The following is a 20,630-nucleotide window of genomic DNA, read 5'->3' on the forward strand; positions in this document are numbered from 1 at the left end:
GCTTAATTCCAGACAAACAAAAATTTATTGGATTGTAAAAATAAAGCAACATCTAGAATGTAGGAAGCAAATTAACTAAAGTCTATTATCTGATAAATTTGTTACTTCTTCAATCATCAGGAGTTAAGTATTGGAGACCTAGAAGGGTCTGGTGCTAGTTAGATTTCTTCCTTCATGAGGTCAATGAAGTTACTATAGTCGTTTGTTTTGAAGTAAGTGCAAAGTTAATCAAGGTTACTTGCGCTAGCCGTCCCTAATTGAGCTATGGTAGGATAGAAGGAAAGCATCTAGTCAACACTGCCGTGCTACTCTTTAACGAAGGAATAACGTAAATGATCGTCTCATTATAAAACACCTCCAGGCTGGAATAAGAAGCATGTTCGGTGAGAGGAAGTTTCTATATAATATCGATTATGACTTTCAGTAAGTATTGTTTCGAATTTCACGCAAAGCTAACCGAGAGCTTTATAACATTATAATGGCTATAGCTGAGAGGGTGAACATGGTGGGTGTGAGGGGGATTCGGACCCGCGACTTTCGGATTACAAGGCAAGCTTCCTAACCATCTGGCTATGCCGCGCCAGTAGTCTTTTATGGACAGATTTAGCTATGGCTATACACTGATCACAAATGTCTATTACGGACAGTAACGTACTGGCTTTTGTGGTAGCTGTACAATGGTCACATATGTCTGTTACGAACAGTGATGTAACAGTTCCAGTTATAGCTCTATAATAATCATATATGTCTATTATGAACCGTAACATAGTAGCTTTATTGATTGCTTTACAAATCTCTATTATTGAAAGCCATAGAGTAACTTTAGTGAAAGTTGTACAATGGTCAAAGATGTCTAATATGGAAAGTCATGTAGTAGCTTGTATGAAAGCTGTACAATGGTCACGGATGTCTATTACAGACAGTCATATAGTAGCTTCAATGATAATTATGCAATACTTACGTATTTTCATTGTTAATAGGCACAGGTATCTATTGCTAAAAGTTTCAGTTATAACTGTATAATAGTCATAGATATGAAACTCTAAAAACCGTTAGTGTAAAAATGTGTTACAACATAAATTGTGATATGTGAAATACATTAAAATGTTTTTAATGGTGTGCTCACGACACTTTCTTCGCATCCAACTGTCATTTCCTCACTTCTGTATTCTTAAGTGATATTTGACATAATTTTCCTTCTACCTATCTATCGTGTACTTATTACTAATCGCTTCTTTTTATGACATGACTGTAATAGTGTAAAAAGAAACAATAACCAAACGTTTTATGAGACGTAATATTCTTAAATATTAAATATACTATTACAAGTATGGTTTAATATCGGAACCAGTGCTTATGATATACTTTTTTGTTTGTTTTGAATTTCGCGCAAAGCTACTCGAGGGCTATCTGCGTTAGCCGTCCCTAATTTAGCAGTGTCATCACCATCCACTGCCAACTCTTGGGCTACTCTTTTACTAACAAATAGTGATATTGATTGTCACATTATAACATACTCACGGCTGAAATAGCGAGCATGTTTGGTGTGACCGGGATTCGAACCGCGACCCTCGGATTACGAGTCGAACGCCTTAACCCACCTGGCCATGCCGGGCCTGATGATGATGTTACTAGATGTTATCCATTAAGATAATATCATACAATAATGCATGATCTTTGAAATATTGTTAAAGATCGTGCTTTTTATTCTTTCGTGTCTCAAATCTATTCAAGCTGTATAATTTAGCAGTGTAAGACTAGAGGGAAGGCAGCTAGTCATCACCATTCACTGCCAACTCTTGGGTTACTTTTTTACCAATGAATAGTGGGATTAACCATCACATTATAATCCCCCTACAGCCGAAAGGGTGAGCACGTTTGGTGTGACGAGGATTCGAACCCGCGATCCTCAGATTACGAGTCGCGTGCCTTAACCATCTGGCCATGGTGGACTCATATGATGTACTTATTGACGTATGTTAGTAAATATATATTTTTAATTTTCAATAAAGTCATATTTTCAGAATACTTCATAGTTTTTCTGTTCGTGTTTGGATAAAGTTTCTCTCACCTTTGTAAATGTATTGACGTTCCTTGGATGGGTCGTAGACCTCGTCGTCCACACAAATAATAACGTATTCCCCATTCTTCAGTAGACCTTTCTCGTGCATATATCGAGTAAAGTCCACCATAGGATGATTATCAGCCAACAGAACATACACTAAAAAATCCAAAGTTGTAACAAATACATTTTTAGTAGTTACAGAAGTTAGAATTTCAAATATTCTATGTGTCTTAATAAGAACCAACGACATTTCAATTTTATCCACACAATAGACTAAACCTAAAACTTTGAGCTGTTTGTTCACATTAACAGATTGGATCTAAAGGTTTGAGTTGTTTGTTCACATTAACATACTGGATCTAAAGCTTTGAGCTGTTTGTTCACATTAACAGACTGGATCTAAAGCTTTGAGCTGTTTGTTCACATTAACAGACTGGATCTAAAGCTTTGAGCTGTTTGTTCACATTAACAGACTGAATCTAAAGGTTTGAGCTTTTGTTCACATCAACAAACTGGATCTAAAGGTTTGAGCTGTTTGTTCACATTATTGGATCTAAAGGTTTGAGCTGTTTGTTCACATTAACAGATTGGACCTAAAGCTTTGGGCTCTGTATTCTTAACAGTAAACTTTATAAACGACTTTGGTCTGTCTGCTCACAACATCAGCCTCGATTTAAGACTTTGTTCTCTCTACTCACAACAACCACTTGATCTAAGACTTAGATCTGTCTTCTCACAATAAGAGAAGTTTCAATCTAATACTCTGAGCTGTCTACTTACAAGAATAATATCTATTTAAATCTTTGAGCTGTCTAACCGCAATAATATAATTCATTTAATACTTTGAGAATTTATCTAAGACCTGGAGTTATCTACTCACAACAACAGACTGATCAAAGACTGGGGTGTGTGCTCACAACAACTGGTTTAATCGAAGCATTTCAACTGTGTATCCCACTGAGCACTTATTTATTTGTTTATTCGAATATTCAGGTTTTGAACACTAAACTAAATATATCTATTCGCAGACCTTAAGATAACAGCATTAAACTAAATAACCGTCTCAACTTTAACGAACACGTTTTGGTACCAAAAATTAAAGTGAGATAGAAACCACAAGTTTATATGCCTTCCGTCTATTTATCTGACTACCTGCATATGCCACTGTTCATCCGTCCATTCCATTTCTCTTGTTATCTACAGATTGTCTGTCTTTCCATCTATTTGTTCGGCTGTAAGCCTGTCTATCCATTCAACTACCTTTTTATATATGCACATCTAACTATCTGTTTATCTGTTCGTCCGTATATCTGTTTTGGAACAATTAGAGATGCTCTAATCTATACACTAAGATAGGTAAAACAAATATATTACCATGATGTGAAGGGATACATAATAAACATAAAACAAAGTTATTTCTCAGTCGTCGCGAATATTTGATAACTGTTTGCACGGTGTGAAAGAATACAGATTGAAGACGAAAAGCTTTTCCCAAGTTAACTCTAACTAAAATATTGAGGTGTCTACTCTCAACAGCTTCGATCTAAGACATTAAGTTGTATGATGTCTGATAACAATTAAAACACGACACTGTAAAATAATACACCTTAGAGAGTTAGTTGGTTAGTTTGTTTTTAAACACAAAACTAAACAATAGGCTAGCTGTGCGGTGATCACCGTAGGTATTTAAACCAAAATTTTAGCGTTATAATTTTCGAGACGTAATACTGAGTAGACGCTGGGAGGAAGAATTCGATTGTCTTTTTTGTGGGCGCAAACATACACATTAGGGTTATCTGTGTCATGCCCAGAGCGGGTATCGAAACCCGATTTTTGCGTATAAGCCCGTAGGTTTATCGTTGAACCACCGAGGGCTCACTGGAACGAAACAGTTTCTTTTAAGGTAACTGAGACATCTGTTAAAATTAGAATAGGGCGGATATATCCGAACTATCTCAGAAGTGGCATGGCTTATTTTAATTGTCACCAGATATCCAAGTTAACTGAGAACATACTTGTCTTGTTTTTAAGAGTGTAGTCCTTCACAACGTTTTACTTTAACTGTTATCAGGTAACCAAGTTAATTGAAAACAAACGTTGTCTTGTTTATAAGAGCGTATTCTTTTACAAAATCCTATTTTAACTGTTACTAGATATGAGGGTTAACTAGTAAGAAAAGGTGTTTACTTTTATCGTATGTAATCCCTTACAACGTTTCAATTAACTGTTTTTTAATATCTATCTTGTAAGACTTCAACATGTAAATCCCTACAGGGTATGGACAAAAACAAGTGTTAATTTGTCATATCTTTTATTATATAAAAGAGAAATACGCAAAACTATATGTTTTTAGAATGCACTCGACGAGATCTGTTCAAATATGATACCAAGTCCTAATTTTAATACTGGCTTTCATAAATATTTATACTTTTCAACATTTTAGTTACTTTTTAGACCTTTTTATTCCAATTAATCTACAAAATGATCAAGCAAGTTTCTCTGCAATAATTATTGATCGAACGTAAAAATGAAACTCAAAATAACACAAACCAGTTTCACAAATTAATATTTAGTCGACATTTTCTTGGATTTCAGCGCTGCTTTACATCAACATGGCATGCTTTCAATAAGTTTGTACAGATATTCCTGAGTGTTTGCCACCCTTCTGTGAGTATTTCAAAACGCTCATCTCCTGTGTTTGGCTTGCGATCTTTCGTTAATCGGTTTAACTCATGCCATAAATTTTCAATCAGATTGATATCAGGTGAATGACCTGGTCATTCAATAACATCAGTTCTCTTATTTCTAAGTTTTCTTTTGATGATTCAACAACTGCAGATAATCTTGTTTGATAATATTGTAGACTAACTATAATAAGATCTAATAAACTACACCACGTGCACAACACATTTGATCAGAAAATGTAACTAAAATCATGAAATGTTTAGATATTTACGAAAGCCAGTGTTACAGTTAGGATATCTGATCATATTTGATCAAATCTGGCCAAGTGCGTTCTAAAAATATATAACTTTACATATTTTTCTGTTATCTAATAAAAGATATAACAAATTAACAACATTTTTAAGGGAAACCATGTGTTTTGTCCGCCCGTATACTTAGAGCCTTCTTCTGAACCATAGGTGATTAAAAATGCATTATATTTTCACGCTGTGGAATAAGTCTCGTATAAGAAAGCAAAACACTGCAACTGTAAAAACATAGAAATAACCTTTAACCTAATATACATATTAAATATTTAGGCCAACTTCCGGAAAAGAAACAAGAAAAAGCTAGCTATTTATATATTGCATTTTCGTAAGTATGTTAGTTCCTCATCTATCAGAATTGTTTTTAACTTCATAAATCTATTCACGTTTGAGATGATGAAGACATACTTCAGTAGCAATGCCTACTTCAAAGCGTTTGATACCCATGGTATGGCTAGGAATAGCAACATACATTAATAATAGGGTTCTCAACTTTAACGTGCGCCATTTTTAGAACGAAATGAAATTAAGATCCGCCCAAACAATCAGATCTTCACGAATCAGACACGTTCCTGCTGGAAATTAATGGCATGCAAATCAAATGGTGGATTAAGTGATAGAAAAACAGCGAGGGAAGCAGATAGAAATATTAGCTGATAGAAAAACACAGCGTTGACGTCTATGGCGTTTTTGTTTTTCTTACAACCATTTTGATTTTTATATTTTCAGCCTTTACTACTATGCAAAAACGCTATTTGATGTTGTTGTGTGTAAACCTTTTTCTTTCATGAACTTAATACACCTTACAATCAAAAAGATTCTCAGCCAATAGAACATGTAGTGAAAAAACTAAATTATCATAAATACATCTTGAATGATTACAAAATATTTAATCTCAACTATGTGCTGTATATTAATACAAACCAATAAAACATCACTATTGTAAGGTTTGTTTGTTTTTGAATCTCGCACAAAGCTACTCGAGGGCTATCTGTGTTAGCCGTCCCTAATTTAGTAGTGTAAAACTAGAGGGAAGGCAGCTAGTCATCACCACCCACCGCCAACTCTTGGGCTACTCTTTTACCAACGAATAGTGGGATTGACCGTCACATTATAACGACCCCACGGCTGAAAGGGCGAGCATGTTTGGCGCGACGGAGATGCGAACCCGCGACCCTCAGATTACGAGTCGCACGCTTGGCCATGCCAGGCCACTATTGTAAGGACAACAAACTTTGTGTAACTCTCACATGTCTACTCCAAACAGCATACTTCATCTGCACGGTTTTGGTTAGTTAAACTATACTTATCAAATGTTTTACGAGCATTAAAACCTTAAAATGCTCTTACCCACCCCTGAACTTCCCAAATTCAATGAATTATTCTTTTCTTATCTAAATTACTTTTGATTAGCCTAATGAGCTAAAGTTATAAAACTGTCTGGCAATGTTTCATTACGTCTTTCGTGTATGGCAATTTTTTAAGCCTTAAAAATTGTCCAATAGTTACTCATTGAATAACACAAACAAATATGTTCGCAGCAATGTCTATACTAGGGGCGCCATCTATAAATTGTAGAATTACAAAAATAAAGCTTCTTTAATTTCGTGAAAGCACCGTTTCCACCTTAAATTACGGTATACAAACCGGCTAGCAAAGAGCGAAAACTATTTTGGTTCTAGTGGCGAACATAACGATGTTTTATATAAGCAAATAATTGTTGTAAGAAATATATAACAATAATAATTTGGTAAAACTAAAAATTATTCTTACTTATGTTTAATACAAACTTCATAGGTACGATAGTTTAATTAAATTAAGGTTTACCTTATACTAAATGGTCCTTTACTCTTGCCAGATTTTTGTATTTCAAAGTATAACGTGTTTTTGTTAAGCACTAAGCAACATGACGGTGAGATCTAACCCTGATTTTTAGCATTATAATCCCTCAAACTTCTTGTTTTTATATGTATATAAGAAACAAAACTGATGTTAGAAATATTGATAAGGTAAAATACACTTTGTTTAGTAGCAGTGTTTAATATAAGTTTTATCTTTGAAATTTTGAGATCAGTTGAGGTTTTTATATTAAACGGTCCCTTAAGATACGCCTGGAAACAGCTGTTGATACCTAGATCTGACAGTGACTGATGATGCAATCAGAACATTCCTCCCTGTGTACAACTGGTGACAGAGACATGAACTATAAAACAGCGACGTGTTAGATCTTACGCCTCAGTTGTCAAACTGTCTCAACAAACCGCGCCAATACTGTATAAAATTCATTCATTTGATTTGCTCGCCGAAAGATATGAAAAGTTGGCCTTATTTTTAGTGTTTTTTGTAATTTTATATTTAGATATAAAAAAAAACAGTCAAAAGGAAATGAGGAAATTTGAAACGTTTATCCACAGTTCCAATCAATAAAGTTCGTCTTGAAAATCAAATATCACTTTATTTTTGTTTGTTCGACTGTCGTTGATTTTTCCCATGGTTCTTTCTTAATAAGGATTAGTTCACCAGGGTAGTTTGGATGGTTTTAAAAATAGGTATTAAAATTTTCTTTCTTTACATTCCGTCCACTGTTGATGAGCGGTAAGTCTGAAGGCGTAGAATACTAAAATCTGGGATCCGATACCTGTGGTGGACACGAAGTGGATAGTCCATTGTGTAGCTTTGCGCTTATGTCTCCCTGAACTCCAACAAGACAGTGAATTATTATTATTCTAGCACACCTCTGAACCACACTAGATCAACTATTAATTTACTTCGTAGTAAGGTATTTTCAATCAACTAAATATTTTCAATATTCTAGAACTCTGACGGCTCAGCGATATGCTTGAAAGTTTGTAACGCTAGTATTCTGGGTTCGATCCTTGTGTGGGCACAGCAAAGATAGCTCTTACAATAATATATTCTGGAAGAAGAGAAACAAGAGAAGACTTTAATAAAAAATCTAGAAAAATCTCACGCTTTAAAGTTTATAAATGTTTTAATGCTAACTAGTACAAGATATATGTATATATAATTTTACTGAAAACTTTACGCTTGGTTTCTTTATTACCCTTACTTTCTTCAAATTATATATTATTCCTGCTAAACCTCCAACCTTCTTGTCAATATTTAATAAGTTACTAGAGTTGACTGAAAATTAAAAAAAAAAAATTCCATGAGTCAGTTTCTTCTTTAAAGATATATAAAATTCTTATCTGAGCTTTTATTGCAGTATTGTTTTAACAAAGTTGAGAACTTCTTTCTAGTAAAATAATGTTTTAACAAAGCGGAACACTTGTTGTTAGTATAGTAATCTTTTAACAAAGCAGAGCACTTCTTGTTAGTACAGTAATGTTTTAACAAAGCATAGCACTTCTTGTTAGTACGGTAATGTTTTAACAAAGCAGAGCACTTCTTGTTAGTACGGTAATGTTTTAACAAAGCAGAACACTTCTTGTTAGTGGCCCGGCATGGCCAAGCGTGTTAAGGCGTTCGACTCTCAATCTGAGAGTCGCGGGTTCGCATCCCGGTCGCGCCAAACATGCTCGCCCTTTCAGCCTTGGGGGCGTTATAATGTGACGGTCAATCCCACTATTCGTTGGTAAAAGAGTAGCCCAAGAGTTGGCGGTGATGACTAGCTGCCTTCCCTTACACTGCAAAATTAGGGACGGCTAGCACAGATAGCCCTCGAGTAGCTTTGTGCGAAATTCCAAAACAAACAAATTCTTGTTAGTATAGTAATGTTTAACAAAGCGGAGCACTTTTTCCTCTATTTTCTACGGTAAATAATTTAAAGTGAACATCAGTCCCGGCATGGCCAGGTAGTTAGGGCGCTCATCTCGTAATATGAAGGTCGCAGGTTCGAATCCCCGTCATACCAACCATGCTCGTCCTTTCAGCCATGGGGTTGTTATACATAATGGTAAATCTCATTATTTGTTAGTAAAAGAATAGCCCAATAGCAATAGCTGGCGGTGGGTAGTGATGATTTCATTCTAGTTTAGTCTTAAACTATTAATTTAGGAAAGGCCAGCGCAGATAGCACTTGTGTAGCTTTGCGCAAAATTAAAAAAGAAATTATCAGCATCGAAATATAATATATTGTTAATGATAAATGAAGGTAATTCGCTCGTAGTAATACCTAACGTAAATCCACTAGTAAATGTCTAATTTTATTAATAATTTTATCTTTTTATCTACAATAATTGTATCTACAAATATCCACTCGTAATGATATCTAAAAATATACCTCTCGAAATATCTTATTATTTGTTTATATCCTTGAGAAGTAGGCACTCTTTCTTGTAGCAATAGTTTAATATTTGGAAAGTAGGCACTGTGTTTTATAGTGATAGCGTAATCTTCAAAAACAGGAACTATTTCTTATAGCAACAGCATGCTTGTGAAGCAGGTAATAGGTATTGTAATGGTAGCTTAACGTTGACGAAGTAGGCACTATTTCTTGTAACGGTAATTTAATCTTCGGGAACCAAGCATTGTTATCTGTAATGTCAAGTTACAAATCATTCGTAGATTGCATATTCAGGTTCATCATATATAAAAGTTAGAGTTATGGCAAATCATTTTTAACCGAGTATAGCAGCTAATAAAAGTGCTCGTTTTTGTGAGACTAAGAGCTCTTGTTGAGTGTTGATAAATATTATTTCTCGACACTAGTTCACGTTAATAGCAAAGTCGTTAGTGATTGGATCAAAGCCCACTGGCAAAGGCTGATCTCCTAAGAGTTGAGTATTTAAGAAGGTATTTGAGAAAGTTTAGAGGTCACGTTCAAGGTCATATAAAATGGTCTTATCAGTGTCACTTGTCTAAACTTTTACTCGACGGTTGTCCCACTACAGAGTGCGTGCACGTCTTCGCGTCTATTTCATCACTTCCTTCCGTAAGCATCCTTCAAACTACGAAGTAAAAACGTCGAGTTCCATCTGCGTGACAAATGCGTAGAACGGAAAATTTTCGGATCAAAAGAAAAATTAGACAGGTGAAGGAGAAATATAGCACGCACTTCAACAAAAGTAACTTCAAGAACAACATTCCAAAAGTTACAAAAAACAGAGGAATAAAAACAGTCGTATATCGGTTGCGAAAGAATCCAAACGAAATAAAAACAGAGATGCTTACTTGTGAACTATACACTGTGGATAAGATTGTGCAATACAAACGTTAGCAAGCTAAAAGGAGTGTAGAATGGCCTAATTGACTAGAGTGACGGACTCGCAACCTGCGGATCCCAGCTCTGAATTCCGTTGTTATACATATACTTTGCGCCGTTGGGGTGTTATAATATGAGGTTCAATTCCACTCTTTGTTTGTAAGGAGTATTGGTGTTGAACTATTGCCTCCCCCTGTAATTTATCTCTTCTAAATTAGGATCGGTTCTAACAACTTTCTAACAGTTTTGAGTGAGATTCAACGAACAACAACAACAACAACAAATCGAAGCAAAAATGATATTAAAATATGACCTAAACCACAACAGATTTGAAGATATGTTAAATAGAGTTTCACATTTTAGGACTTAAGTTAAAAAAAAACTCGTTCTCAGACACTGTCTTCCTTTCTAAACATTTTCATCATGCTCCTATGGCCTTCAAAATAACTTGACCTATGGTTGCGACTCCCAGCGATTCTGGAATTTCTCGTAATGCTACTAGAGAGTTAACTGTGTTACACCACCCTGATTTAGGATTGCTGGACTAGAAGGGAAAGCAGTTAGTTAGTCAACGCCACCCAACGCCAAATTTTAGACTACTCTTTACCAACGAGTAGTGGTAGTCACATTATGACGTATCTACGGCTGAAAGAGCAAGCATGTTCGGTGACTGGTTTCAATTCCACAACCTGCAGATTACGAGTAGAGCGTCCCTTATCAATAGGCCGTGTCATTCCGGGTTTAATTAGTATCAATCCAGCAAGGAACTGTATTACTTGTTGACTCAAGAAACCAAAACATGTCGTTGAAATTTGACCAAATTCTTCTGCCACGAAGTGGTTCTAAATGTAGATAAAATAATCAAAATAAGTTTTCATTTCACATTTATTGCAACTGGTATTTGGTGACTGTAAACAATGACCACTATAAGCTCACTTGATAACAATGCATCCGTTGGCGAGCATTCGGATGAGAACGAGGCCAGAACGCTTGACCTTAAAATAACGTCACATATTGTTATTTATCATAACGACAGTAACGTTTTTATTCATAGACAAAATGTCAGAAGTTATTTATGTTGCTTAAAGTTTCTTCTCTCGTTAGTAACGTAAGATAGACGATCCAAAAAGTAGGCTAAGAATAACCATTTGAATGCCGTTATTTATGTTACGTTTATAAATATTTACAAAACTGCCCAGATTCATTGAAACTCTAGCTTGAAGGAGTTATGGTTTTTCTTCCTATACTTTCAAGCCACTAGAGGGCTGTATTTCATAACAAAATGAAATACGTGCCTTTTTATGTTGTTAATATTATACACAAATGCCAAGTTTTGACACAGAATAGTCGACTAAGAACTACTCGAAATGCTCATATATTTTACTAAAGTTTTACGTTACGCATCTTTCAAGTCCATTTCAATCTTGAATGGCCCCCTCACCCTCGTCAGTACATCTAAATGCTTATAGCGCTAAAAGCTGAGTTTTGACACCCGTGGTGGACACAACAAACAAATAAATGATACTTAACATACGAAAACACAGAAAAAAGGAAAATTCAATTTATCCTCAAGCTAATATGCCTAAATAGCTAAAGATCTAGCTTATCCTCAAGATGATATACCTGAACAACAAAAGATCTAGCTTATTCTCCAAATCCATCTTAATTCTAAGTTAGTATACCACAACATTTTCAAGTCCATCTTAGTTCTAAGTTAGTATACTACCACATCTCAAAGTCCATCTTAGTTCTAATTTAGTATACCACCACATCTTCAAGTCCATCTTAGTTCTAAATTAGTATACCACCGCATATTCAAGTCCATCTTAGTTCCAAGTTAGTATACTACCAAATCTTCAAGTTCGTCTTAGTTCTAAGTTAGTATACCACCACATCTTCAAGTCCATCTTAGTTCTAAGTTAGTATACTACCACATCTCCAAGTCCATCTTAGTTCTAATTTAGTATACCACCACATCTTCAAGTCCATCTTAGTTCTAAGTTAGTATACCATCACATCTTCAAGTCCATCTTAGTTCTAAATTAGTATACCACCGCATCTTCAAGTCCATCTTAGTTCCAAGTTAGTATACTACCAAATCTTCAAGTTCGTCTTAGTTCTAAGTTAGTATACCACCACATCTTCAAGTCCATCTTAGTTCTAAGTTAGTATACCACCACATCTTCAAGTCCATCTTGGTTCTAAATTAGTATACCACCGCATCTTCAAGTCCATCTTGGTTCCAAGTTAGTATACTACCAAATCTCCAAGTCCATCTTAGTTCTAATTTAGTATATCACCACATCTTCAAGTCCATCTTGGTTCTAAATTAGTATACCACCGCATCTTCAAGTCTAACTTATTTCTAAATTAGTATACCACTACATCTTCAAGTCCATCTTATTTCTAAGTTAGTATACCATCACATCTTCAAGTCCATCTTAGTTCTAAATTAGTATACCACCGCATCTTCAAGTCCATCTTAGTTCCAAGTTAGTATACTACCAAATCTTCAAGTTCGTCTTAGTTCTAAGTTAGTATACCACCACATCTTCAAGTCCATCTTAGTTCTAAGTTAGTATACCACCACATCTTCAAGTCCATCTTGGTTCTAAATTAGTATACCACCGCATCTTCAAGTCCATCTTGGTTCCAAGTTAGTATACTACCAAATCTCCAAGTCCATCTTAGTTCTAATTTAGTATACCACCACATCTTCAAGTCCATCTTAGTTCTAAATTAGTATACCACCGCATCTTCAAGTCCATCTTAGTTCCAAGTTAGTATACTACCAAATCTTCAAGTTCGTCTTAGTTCTAAGTTAGTATACCACCACATCTTCAAGTCCATCTTAGTTCTAAGTTAGTATACTACCACATCTCCAAGTCCATCTTAGTTCTAATTTAGTATACCACCACATCTTCAAGTTCGTCTTAGTTCTAAGTTAGTATACCACCACATCTTCAAGTCCATCTTAGTTCTAAGTTAGTATACCACCACATCTTCAAGTCCATCTTGGTTCTAAATTAGTATACCACCGCATCTTCAAGTCCATCTTGGTTCCAAGTTAGTATACTACCAAATCTCCAAGTCCATCTTAGTTCTAATTTAGTATATCACCACATCTTCAAGTCCATCTTGGTTCTAAATTAGTATACCACCGCATCTTCAAGTCTAACTTATTTCTAAATTAGTATACCACTACATCTTCAAGTCCATCTTATTTCTAAGTGAGTATACCACCACATCTTCAAGTCCATCTCAGTTCTAAGTTAGTATGCCATACTCTCTTTAATTTCATTCTGTTTTTAATAGTATAACATTGTACAGAAGTGGAAGTCGGAATATTTGTAAGCAAATATAGTATTTCAAGTATTGACTTATCTTCTTAAAAATACTTGTAAGACACATTCTAGCGTTAGAAGTAATGAGTTATCTTCTTATAAACAACAATAATTTGTTCGTACACCAGCGTTACAAGTAATAACTTATCTTCTTGTAAACAACAATAATATGTACGTATACCAATGTTACAACTAATGACTTGTCTTTTTATGAACAACAATAACACTATGTAACACAAATTTTGTTCCTGGATAATATGTGTTATTTCTTAATTGCTTATGTTGTAAAAGTACAGAAAATGGTCATTATTCCCTTCAAACTTTGCGTTTTTGACATGGATAATAACATTTAAAAATTAACCTATTTTCTATGTAAAAATGGGCAGTTTGCACATTTTCATTTACATAAGGTATGAATAAAACAGCATATAAGTCAAGATTTACATTTATTTATACTAAAGTTATACAAAAATGTTTAGAAGTAAGTAGTTTTTCGAGATTTGCGACTTTAATATAAATCACTTCCACGTATCAGCTCCCATCATGTTTTCGTTATACGCTCCTTGGTAGCGGTGTTCAAAGTCCAGTATATCTTGGTGGAAGCGTTCGCCTTGCTCCTCTGAGTATGCTCCCATGTTCTCCTTAAATTTATCAAGATGAACGCCAAGGATATGGACTTTCAGGGACATCCTGCAGCGCATTTTGCCGTAGTTCTTCACCAGAGCCTCAACCAGTTCCACATATTTTTTCGACCTTGTGATTGCCCAAGAAGCCCCGAACCACTGCGTCAAAGCTGCCCCAAGCTTTGTTTCTTTTCTACTTAGCTTCTGGGGAATTCTGTGCACTTTAGGATCTTTTTAATTTGTGATCCAAAGAAGACACCAGCTTAAAATTTTACCTCAGACAGCTTAGGGAAGAAGTCTCAAAGATACCTGAAGGCTGCAGAATCCTTGTCAAGAGCTATGACAAATTGTTTCATAAGACCCAGTTTTATGTGTAATGGTGGGAACAACACCTTCTGGAGTCCACTAGTGGCTCACACTTGACATTGTGCCTCCCCACAGGGAATTCGGTCAGTTGTAGCCAGCGCTTCCTGTTGTGGTGGAGACCCATCAGGAAAGCCGCCATTTTGAATTCTCCGATAACCTCCCAGCCACACTCATCATACTTCAAGACTTCTAGCAAGGTCTTGATGCTGTTGTATTCCTCATGGCTCACTTTCCCTCTGTAACATCCTGCAAAAGAGCAAAATAAAATTGTTATTAATAATAATAAATTTATTTCAACCACAATTAATATGTAAATGGTTCATGCAAAATATTTTGTGTGATATTTTTTCTATACTATTGGAAATTTAAAAAAAAAATTAAATTTTAAAAGGTCTAAAACTTGTATAATATAAAATCTTACTATTCAAGCAAGCAAAAATTATCCGTCTTACCTTTTAGAGGTTTTTTGTTTTTTGCAGTGCTCGCAGGTAAAATGAGGTGCGCATGGTTTGTTTTGATCCCCGACAGGCATACCGAAATATGCCTTGTAGGCTTCACACATTTTAGAAATGCTGTCACAGAGTACTTTTTCGCTCTTGTCTTGATGAATTGGCCACATACATAGCAGAATGAGTCTTACAGAACCTGGAATGTTCTGTAAGATGGATAAATTTGAAAATTTCATCACCCAGGTCACAAAAGCAAAGTTTGAAGAGAAAAATAGGTCTTTCCATTTACTTTAGGCATAAACAATTGGGAAATAACACTTTATGCCCAGGAACAAGAAAAAGTAAAAATTTCGTTACATAGTGTAATATGTATGTACACCAGAGTTACAAGTAATGACATATATTCTTATAAACAACAATAATATGTATGTACATCAACATTACAAGCAATTATTTATTGTCTTATAAACAGCAATAATATGTACCTACACCAGCATTACAAGTAATTACTTATCTTATTGTAAAAGACAATAATTTGTATGTACATTAACGTTACAAGTAATGACTTGTTTTCTTTTAAACAACAATAATATGTATGTACATCAACATTACAAGTCATGACTTATGTTCTTATAAACAACAATAATATGTATGTACACCAGCGTTAGAAGTAATGACTTTTCTTCTTATAAACAGCAATAATATGTAATTACACCAGCGTTATAAGTAATGACTTACTTTCTTATAAACAACAATAATATGTGTGTATGCCAGCGTTACAAGTAATGACTTATCTTCTTATAAACAACATCTCTCTTCAGGTTGTAGGGGCGATACAAATAAATAATAAATGTCACACAGTTTATTAATTATTAATGTTAATTAATATAATATATTATTTATGTCAATACGTTTTGTCTCTTTGTGATAGCGCAGAGCCACGTAACCCACCAGTTGACACACCAAGAAAGTAGGTCGTATTTATTACACACATTTTTCAAAGATAGGAAATAGGACTATGAGAAAAACAAATGTGGTAGACCATCTCTTGGATTACACTATTACTTTAATTATGCATTTGTACAGTTGTAATAATACATGCAATTTATTAATAGTACGTTATTTAATCAATTAAATAAAAAATTTTATACTTGGATTTTTTTCGATCTGGTAAAGGGGGATTTTAGCTCCGTGTATCTGGTTTTGTACGTTCTTGTTGGCCACTAACTGTTGTACGCCCTTTAAATTCAGACATGTGAGATTCTTTCTGATCGATACATGGGGCTGATGATACTTTAGCCTACATAAGGTATGTGTATAAAGATTTGTACTGCTAATTCTTAATGACACCTTAGCCTACATAAGGTATATATATATAAACGTTTGTACTATTAATTCTTCACACACAAAACACAAACCAAATTGGAAAATTATCTACTTTGAAAACGTTAGAGATAAGATTTAAAGTATTAATGACGCTTATTCGAGAAGTCTTATAACAACAGAACTCTGGTGCAACATGATTATAGCGTTTTGTTTGTTTGAGCCAGTAGGGAATGGGTGGCAGCACTGATGTCCGCGATATGAAGAATCGTTTGCATCTGTGTTTACAATTCGTTAATCCGGATAGCAACTGCTATCAGAAAACATTTTTTCCCCCACATAGTTTAGAGTCGTAATACTTTCGGCCAGACTGTGTCACAGTGTTTTTTAAATTGTTTCTATAACAACAACAAAAGTCTTGTTTGTTTTGAAGTTAAACACAAAACTATACAATGGGCTATCTGTGTTCTGCCCACACGGGTTTCTAGCGTTGTAAGTCCACATACATAGTAATACGCCACTGGGGGGGGCACGAATCTCTTAAAATATTCTCTCGGAAAGTGTAAAACAAAAAAAGAAGGAAATGCGTGATTAAATCTCACGTGTCGGACTTTCTTTATTCTGTAGATCAAACACAACAGTAACATAGAAAAGACAAAATATAATTAACTCATTGTTTGGTAACAGTGTCTGATTAGATAAGAATGTTATTCAAAGAACAACACATAACTAATGATTTCTGCTAAGGTTAATATGAATAAAACACTAACCTAGTACAGTGAAAAAAGGCCACTATTTTCTACGATCTCTACTAATATAAGATATTAGCATTAGAACATTAATAAACCCACATTATTTTTATAACATTATTGAAGGTGTGTGTGTTTTCTTATAGCAAAGCCACATGTGATTATCTGCTGAGTCCTCTGAGGGAAATTGAACTCCTGACTTTAGCGTTATAAATCCGTAGACTTACCGCTGTACCAGCAGGGAAACATTATTGAAGGTTCTTGAACCGAAGATATGAACATTATAGCACTAAATCTGTAAATTATTTTTATAACTTTAATAACATTCTTGCAAATATAATATTAACGCTAGAACATATTTAAAAACGGCCTTTTATTATAATAAAATATTAAATTTAAAACAGTAAAACCGTACATTTTCTATAACCTCTAATAAGGTTCTTGTAAATAAAATAGAATCATTAGAACCCTGAAACTCACTTCTATATTCATGTATTTCTAGTGCTTTTATTTTTCAAACGTTTTCATCCTACCTCTAGTCTTTTTGTAAGTCTGAAGTATGATCCGTTTCACAGTTTCGTTGTGTTTGGTCAGGTAGTGGCCAGGGATGTAGTGCGTTTCCGTAACTGTGATACCATGTTCCCTAGCCAGCCCATTCAAAGCTTCTTCCATTTGTATATCCGAGGGCTTCTTAGAAACAACTAAAATTACTTTGGTCCACTCAAAATGTTTTAACAATGAGATTACTGATTTGGACTGCTTGGAGCTTGGAGGAAATGTTCTGGCAAACGTGGGGTAAATCCGTTTATCAGACACTTTTCTGTCGGAACATTTCTAGTTGGAAAATATAAGATTCAGAAAGTAATGTTTTTACAGATTAGTCACGTGCTATACATATAAGTTAATTTATAAAATTAAATATCATTTCTTGTGAATGTATTTGTTCATTTAAAAGATACTTAAATTGTGTCAGGTGCAACTTAAACCATTTCCTACCTCCTTTACTGTATTTCAAACTAATAAATGCTAACAAAGAATCCATGAAAATAGTACTGAGAATACATGATGCTGTCACTGTTTCTACTTCCTTTATCAGGAGCATATCCATGAATGTAAAACAGTAGCATCTTGGGCTTTATTACAACTTCGCTTCATTTGGTTATGATTGGTTTTGGTTTATTTTTTTAATTTCGCGCAAAGCTACACGAGGGCTATCTGCGCTAGCCGTCCCTAATTTAGCAATGTAAGACTAAAGGGAAGGCAGCTAGTCATCATCACCCACCGCCAACTCTTGAGCTACTCTTTTACCAAGGAATAGTGGGATTGACTGTCAGATTGTAACACCACACGGCTGAAAGGACGAGCATGTTTAGTGTGACCGGGATTCGAACCGCGACCCTCGGATTACGAGTCGAACGCCTTAACCCACCTGGCCATGCCGGGCCTGATGATGATGTTACTAGATGTTATCTATTAAGATAATATCATACAATAATGCATGATCTTTGAAATATTGTTAAAGATCGTGCTTTTTATTCATTCGTGTCTCAAATCTATTCAAGCTGTATATGTTCGACACTAGGTGCAAGTAGATTCATAAAGAAAATATAAAATATAATAACATAAAATGACGCGTTTTATCCAGACATACTATGTAACTTATTTACTATTATGTATTTATTTTAATATCTATGCGTTTTTAGTTTAATATATATTTAGAAATGTATGTAACTTACAGTGTTAAATATGTGTTACGAAAGTCCTGCCTATTCTCTAAATTTGTAGATTTTCCAGTGCAAGAATTAACAATATATGTTTTACAAAAACACTAGCGTATCTTCGTATATTGTTGCCAACTAAATCTTCAAGAAACACACCCTAAAAGCTTATAAGTCGACTTGCCAAAAGATAGTTTCATATTGTTGGTTTGATACAGTTATTAGAGTATAAACCCTGGAAGCTATAACTGTAGTAAACGCTCATTAATCGGGAAATTACAGATATTTGACCAGGAAAGTCAAAAGAAACCGTTTAACTTCAGCGAATTAACTCGGGACGTTATTATTTCTACGAGTACATCGTATAAGTTCAGAGGAATAAACTCACTTCCAAAGGAATAGAAAGCTACTCGTTAAGTGTACTCTACTGATATCAACTCGAAAGCAATTCCTTAACGTGAAATATCGATATGATATTAAGATCCAAACCATTTACAAGTCTCAATATTCTTTGTAAGTTTGTAAATAAATTACTTTTAGTAATTATTTGTAATAACCATTATTATAAATAGTATCATTCGTGATGACGAGAAACCCACTTGAAGTAAAAATGTATTCTCAAGATGGCTGGTATGGGTATTGAAACTTTAATTGAAATAAAGTACAGAACAACGTTTCGACCTTCTTAGGTAATCTTCAGGCTAACAAAGAGAGAGTTTGCAACTGACGAGGTCCCTAAGACATGCACCCGGGAACAGTCGGTTGCAAACTCTTTCTTCGTTAACAGGATGCAGATCTAAAAAGGTCGAAACGTTGTTCTGTACTTTATTTTAATTAAAGTGTTAATACCCATACCAGCCATCTTGAGAACAGAAATCGTATCATTTTTTGTATATTAAAATATATTTATGTTAAGCAAGACAAATTGTGTATCAGTCTTGTTGGGAAATATCATAAATTTAATACATACTGACATTAATTAACTTCTAAATTAAAATTTTAGGCTATTTTTAAAACATAATACGTAATATAATAAGTAGGAGACTTATTCTGGACAAATTTTCATACGTAACAACTACTACATTGTTTCTTTGTGGCTTTGAGGTACTTTTATAAATGTTAAAATATTGATATCAGAAGAACAAAAACCTTCTGTTCGCTAGTACAGTATACACACAATAGTTTGAAGTTATTGCTACCAAAGGGAAATATAACACCTGAAAAAAAAAACAGGTTCTGTTCGCTAATACAGTATACAAGCAATAGTTTCAAGTTATTGCCACCAAAGGGAAATCTAACATCTGAATAATAAAACAAGTTCCTTTCGCTAATACAGTTTATGTGCAATAGCTGAAAGTTACTTCTGTTAAAAGACGTTATTATTTCTAGAGTAAAATGGCTGATATTCTGTAATACAGATAACATGCGATGGTTGAAAGTTATTATTACCAAATATAAATTCTATTTACATGAGTTTAATAAAAGAAATGTTGATCCTTTATGTCATTTACATTATTTTACAAAACCTCAAAATAAGAAGACAGATACTGTGATAACAAATCGAAACCATTTCTGACACACTTCGAAATTCGAACAGCTAATATTGTCTTGAACTGATCATAAAATACGGTCTTTAGCTCCCTAGGCTTAACAACCAGGTATCTTTTGGTCATTTTGTGGAATCGACTTTTGTTATCATGTTAAAGAAGTAATTAATAAATTCTGAAAAACAAAATTCTACAACACTTACAACAAACTCAGCTGTCTGTTCAAAATGGTTAATTAAAAAGAACACGATTTTTTTCTGTTTATTTATTTCTTTTGTACAGATTCATAATA

At 34.4% G+C, this 20,630-nt stretch overlaps 1 protein-coding gene across 1 annotated transcript in view; it reads right to left on the reverse strand.

Annotated features, from left to right (window-relative positions):
• LOC143237633 (guanylate cyclase 32E-like) overlaps positions 1-20,630 on the reverse strand; it is a 129,713-nt gene that overhangs the window by 97,995 nt on the left and 11,088 nt on the right. Inside the window, exons 2-3 of the mRNA XM_076477099.1 lie at positions 17,607-17,907; positions 2,072-2,221 (exon numbers count right to left, since the gene is read on the reverse strand). Of these exons, the coding sequence (XP_076333214.1) occupies positions 2,072-2,221; positions 17,607-17,907 (451 nt within the window). The remainder of the gene's footprint in view (positions 1-2,071; positions 2,222-17,606; positions 17,908-20,630) is intronic.

Source organism: Tachypleus tridentatus, chromosome 13 (assembly GCF_004210375.1).
Source record: "Tachypleus tridentatus isolate NWPU-2018 chromosome 13, ASM421037v1, whole genome shotgun sequence".
NCBI lineage: Eukaryota > Metazoa > Arthropoda > Merostomata > Xiphosura > Limulidae > Tachypleus > Tachypleus tridentatus.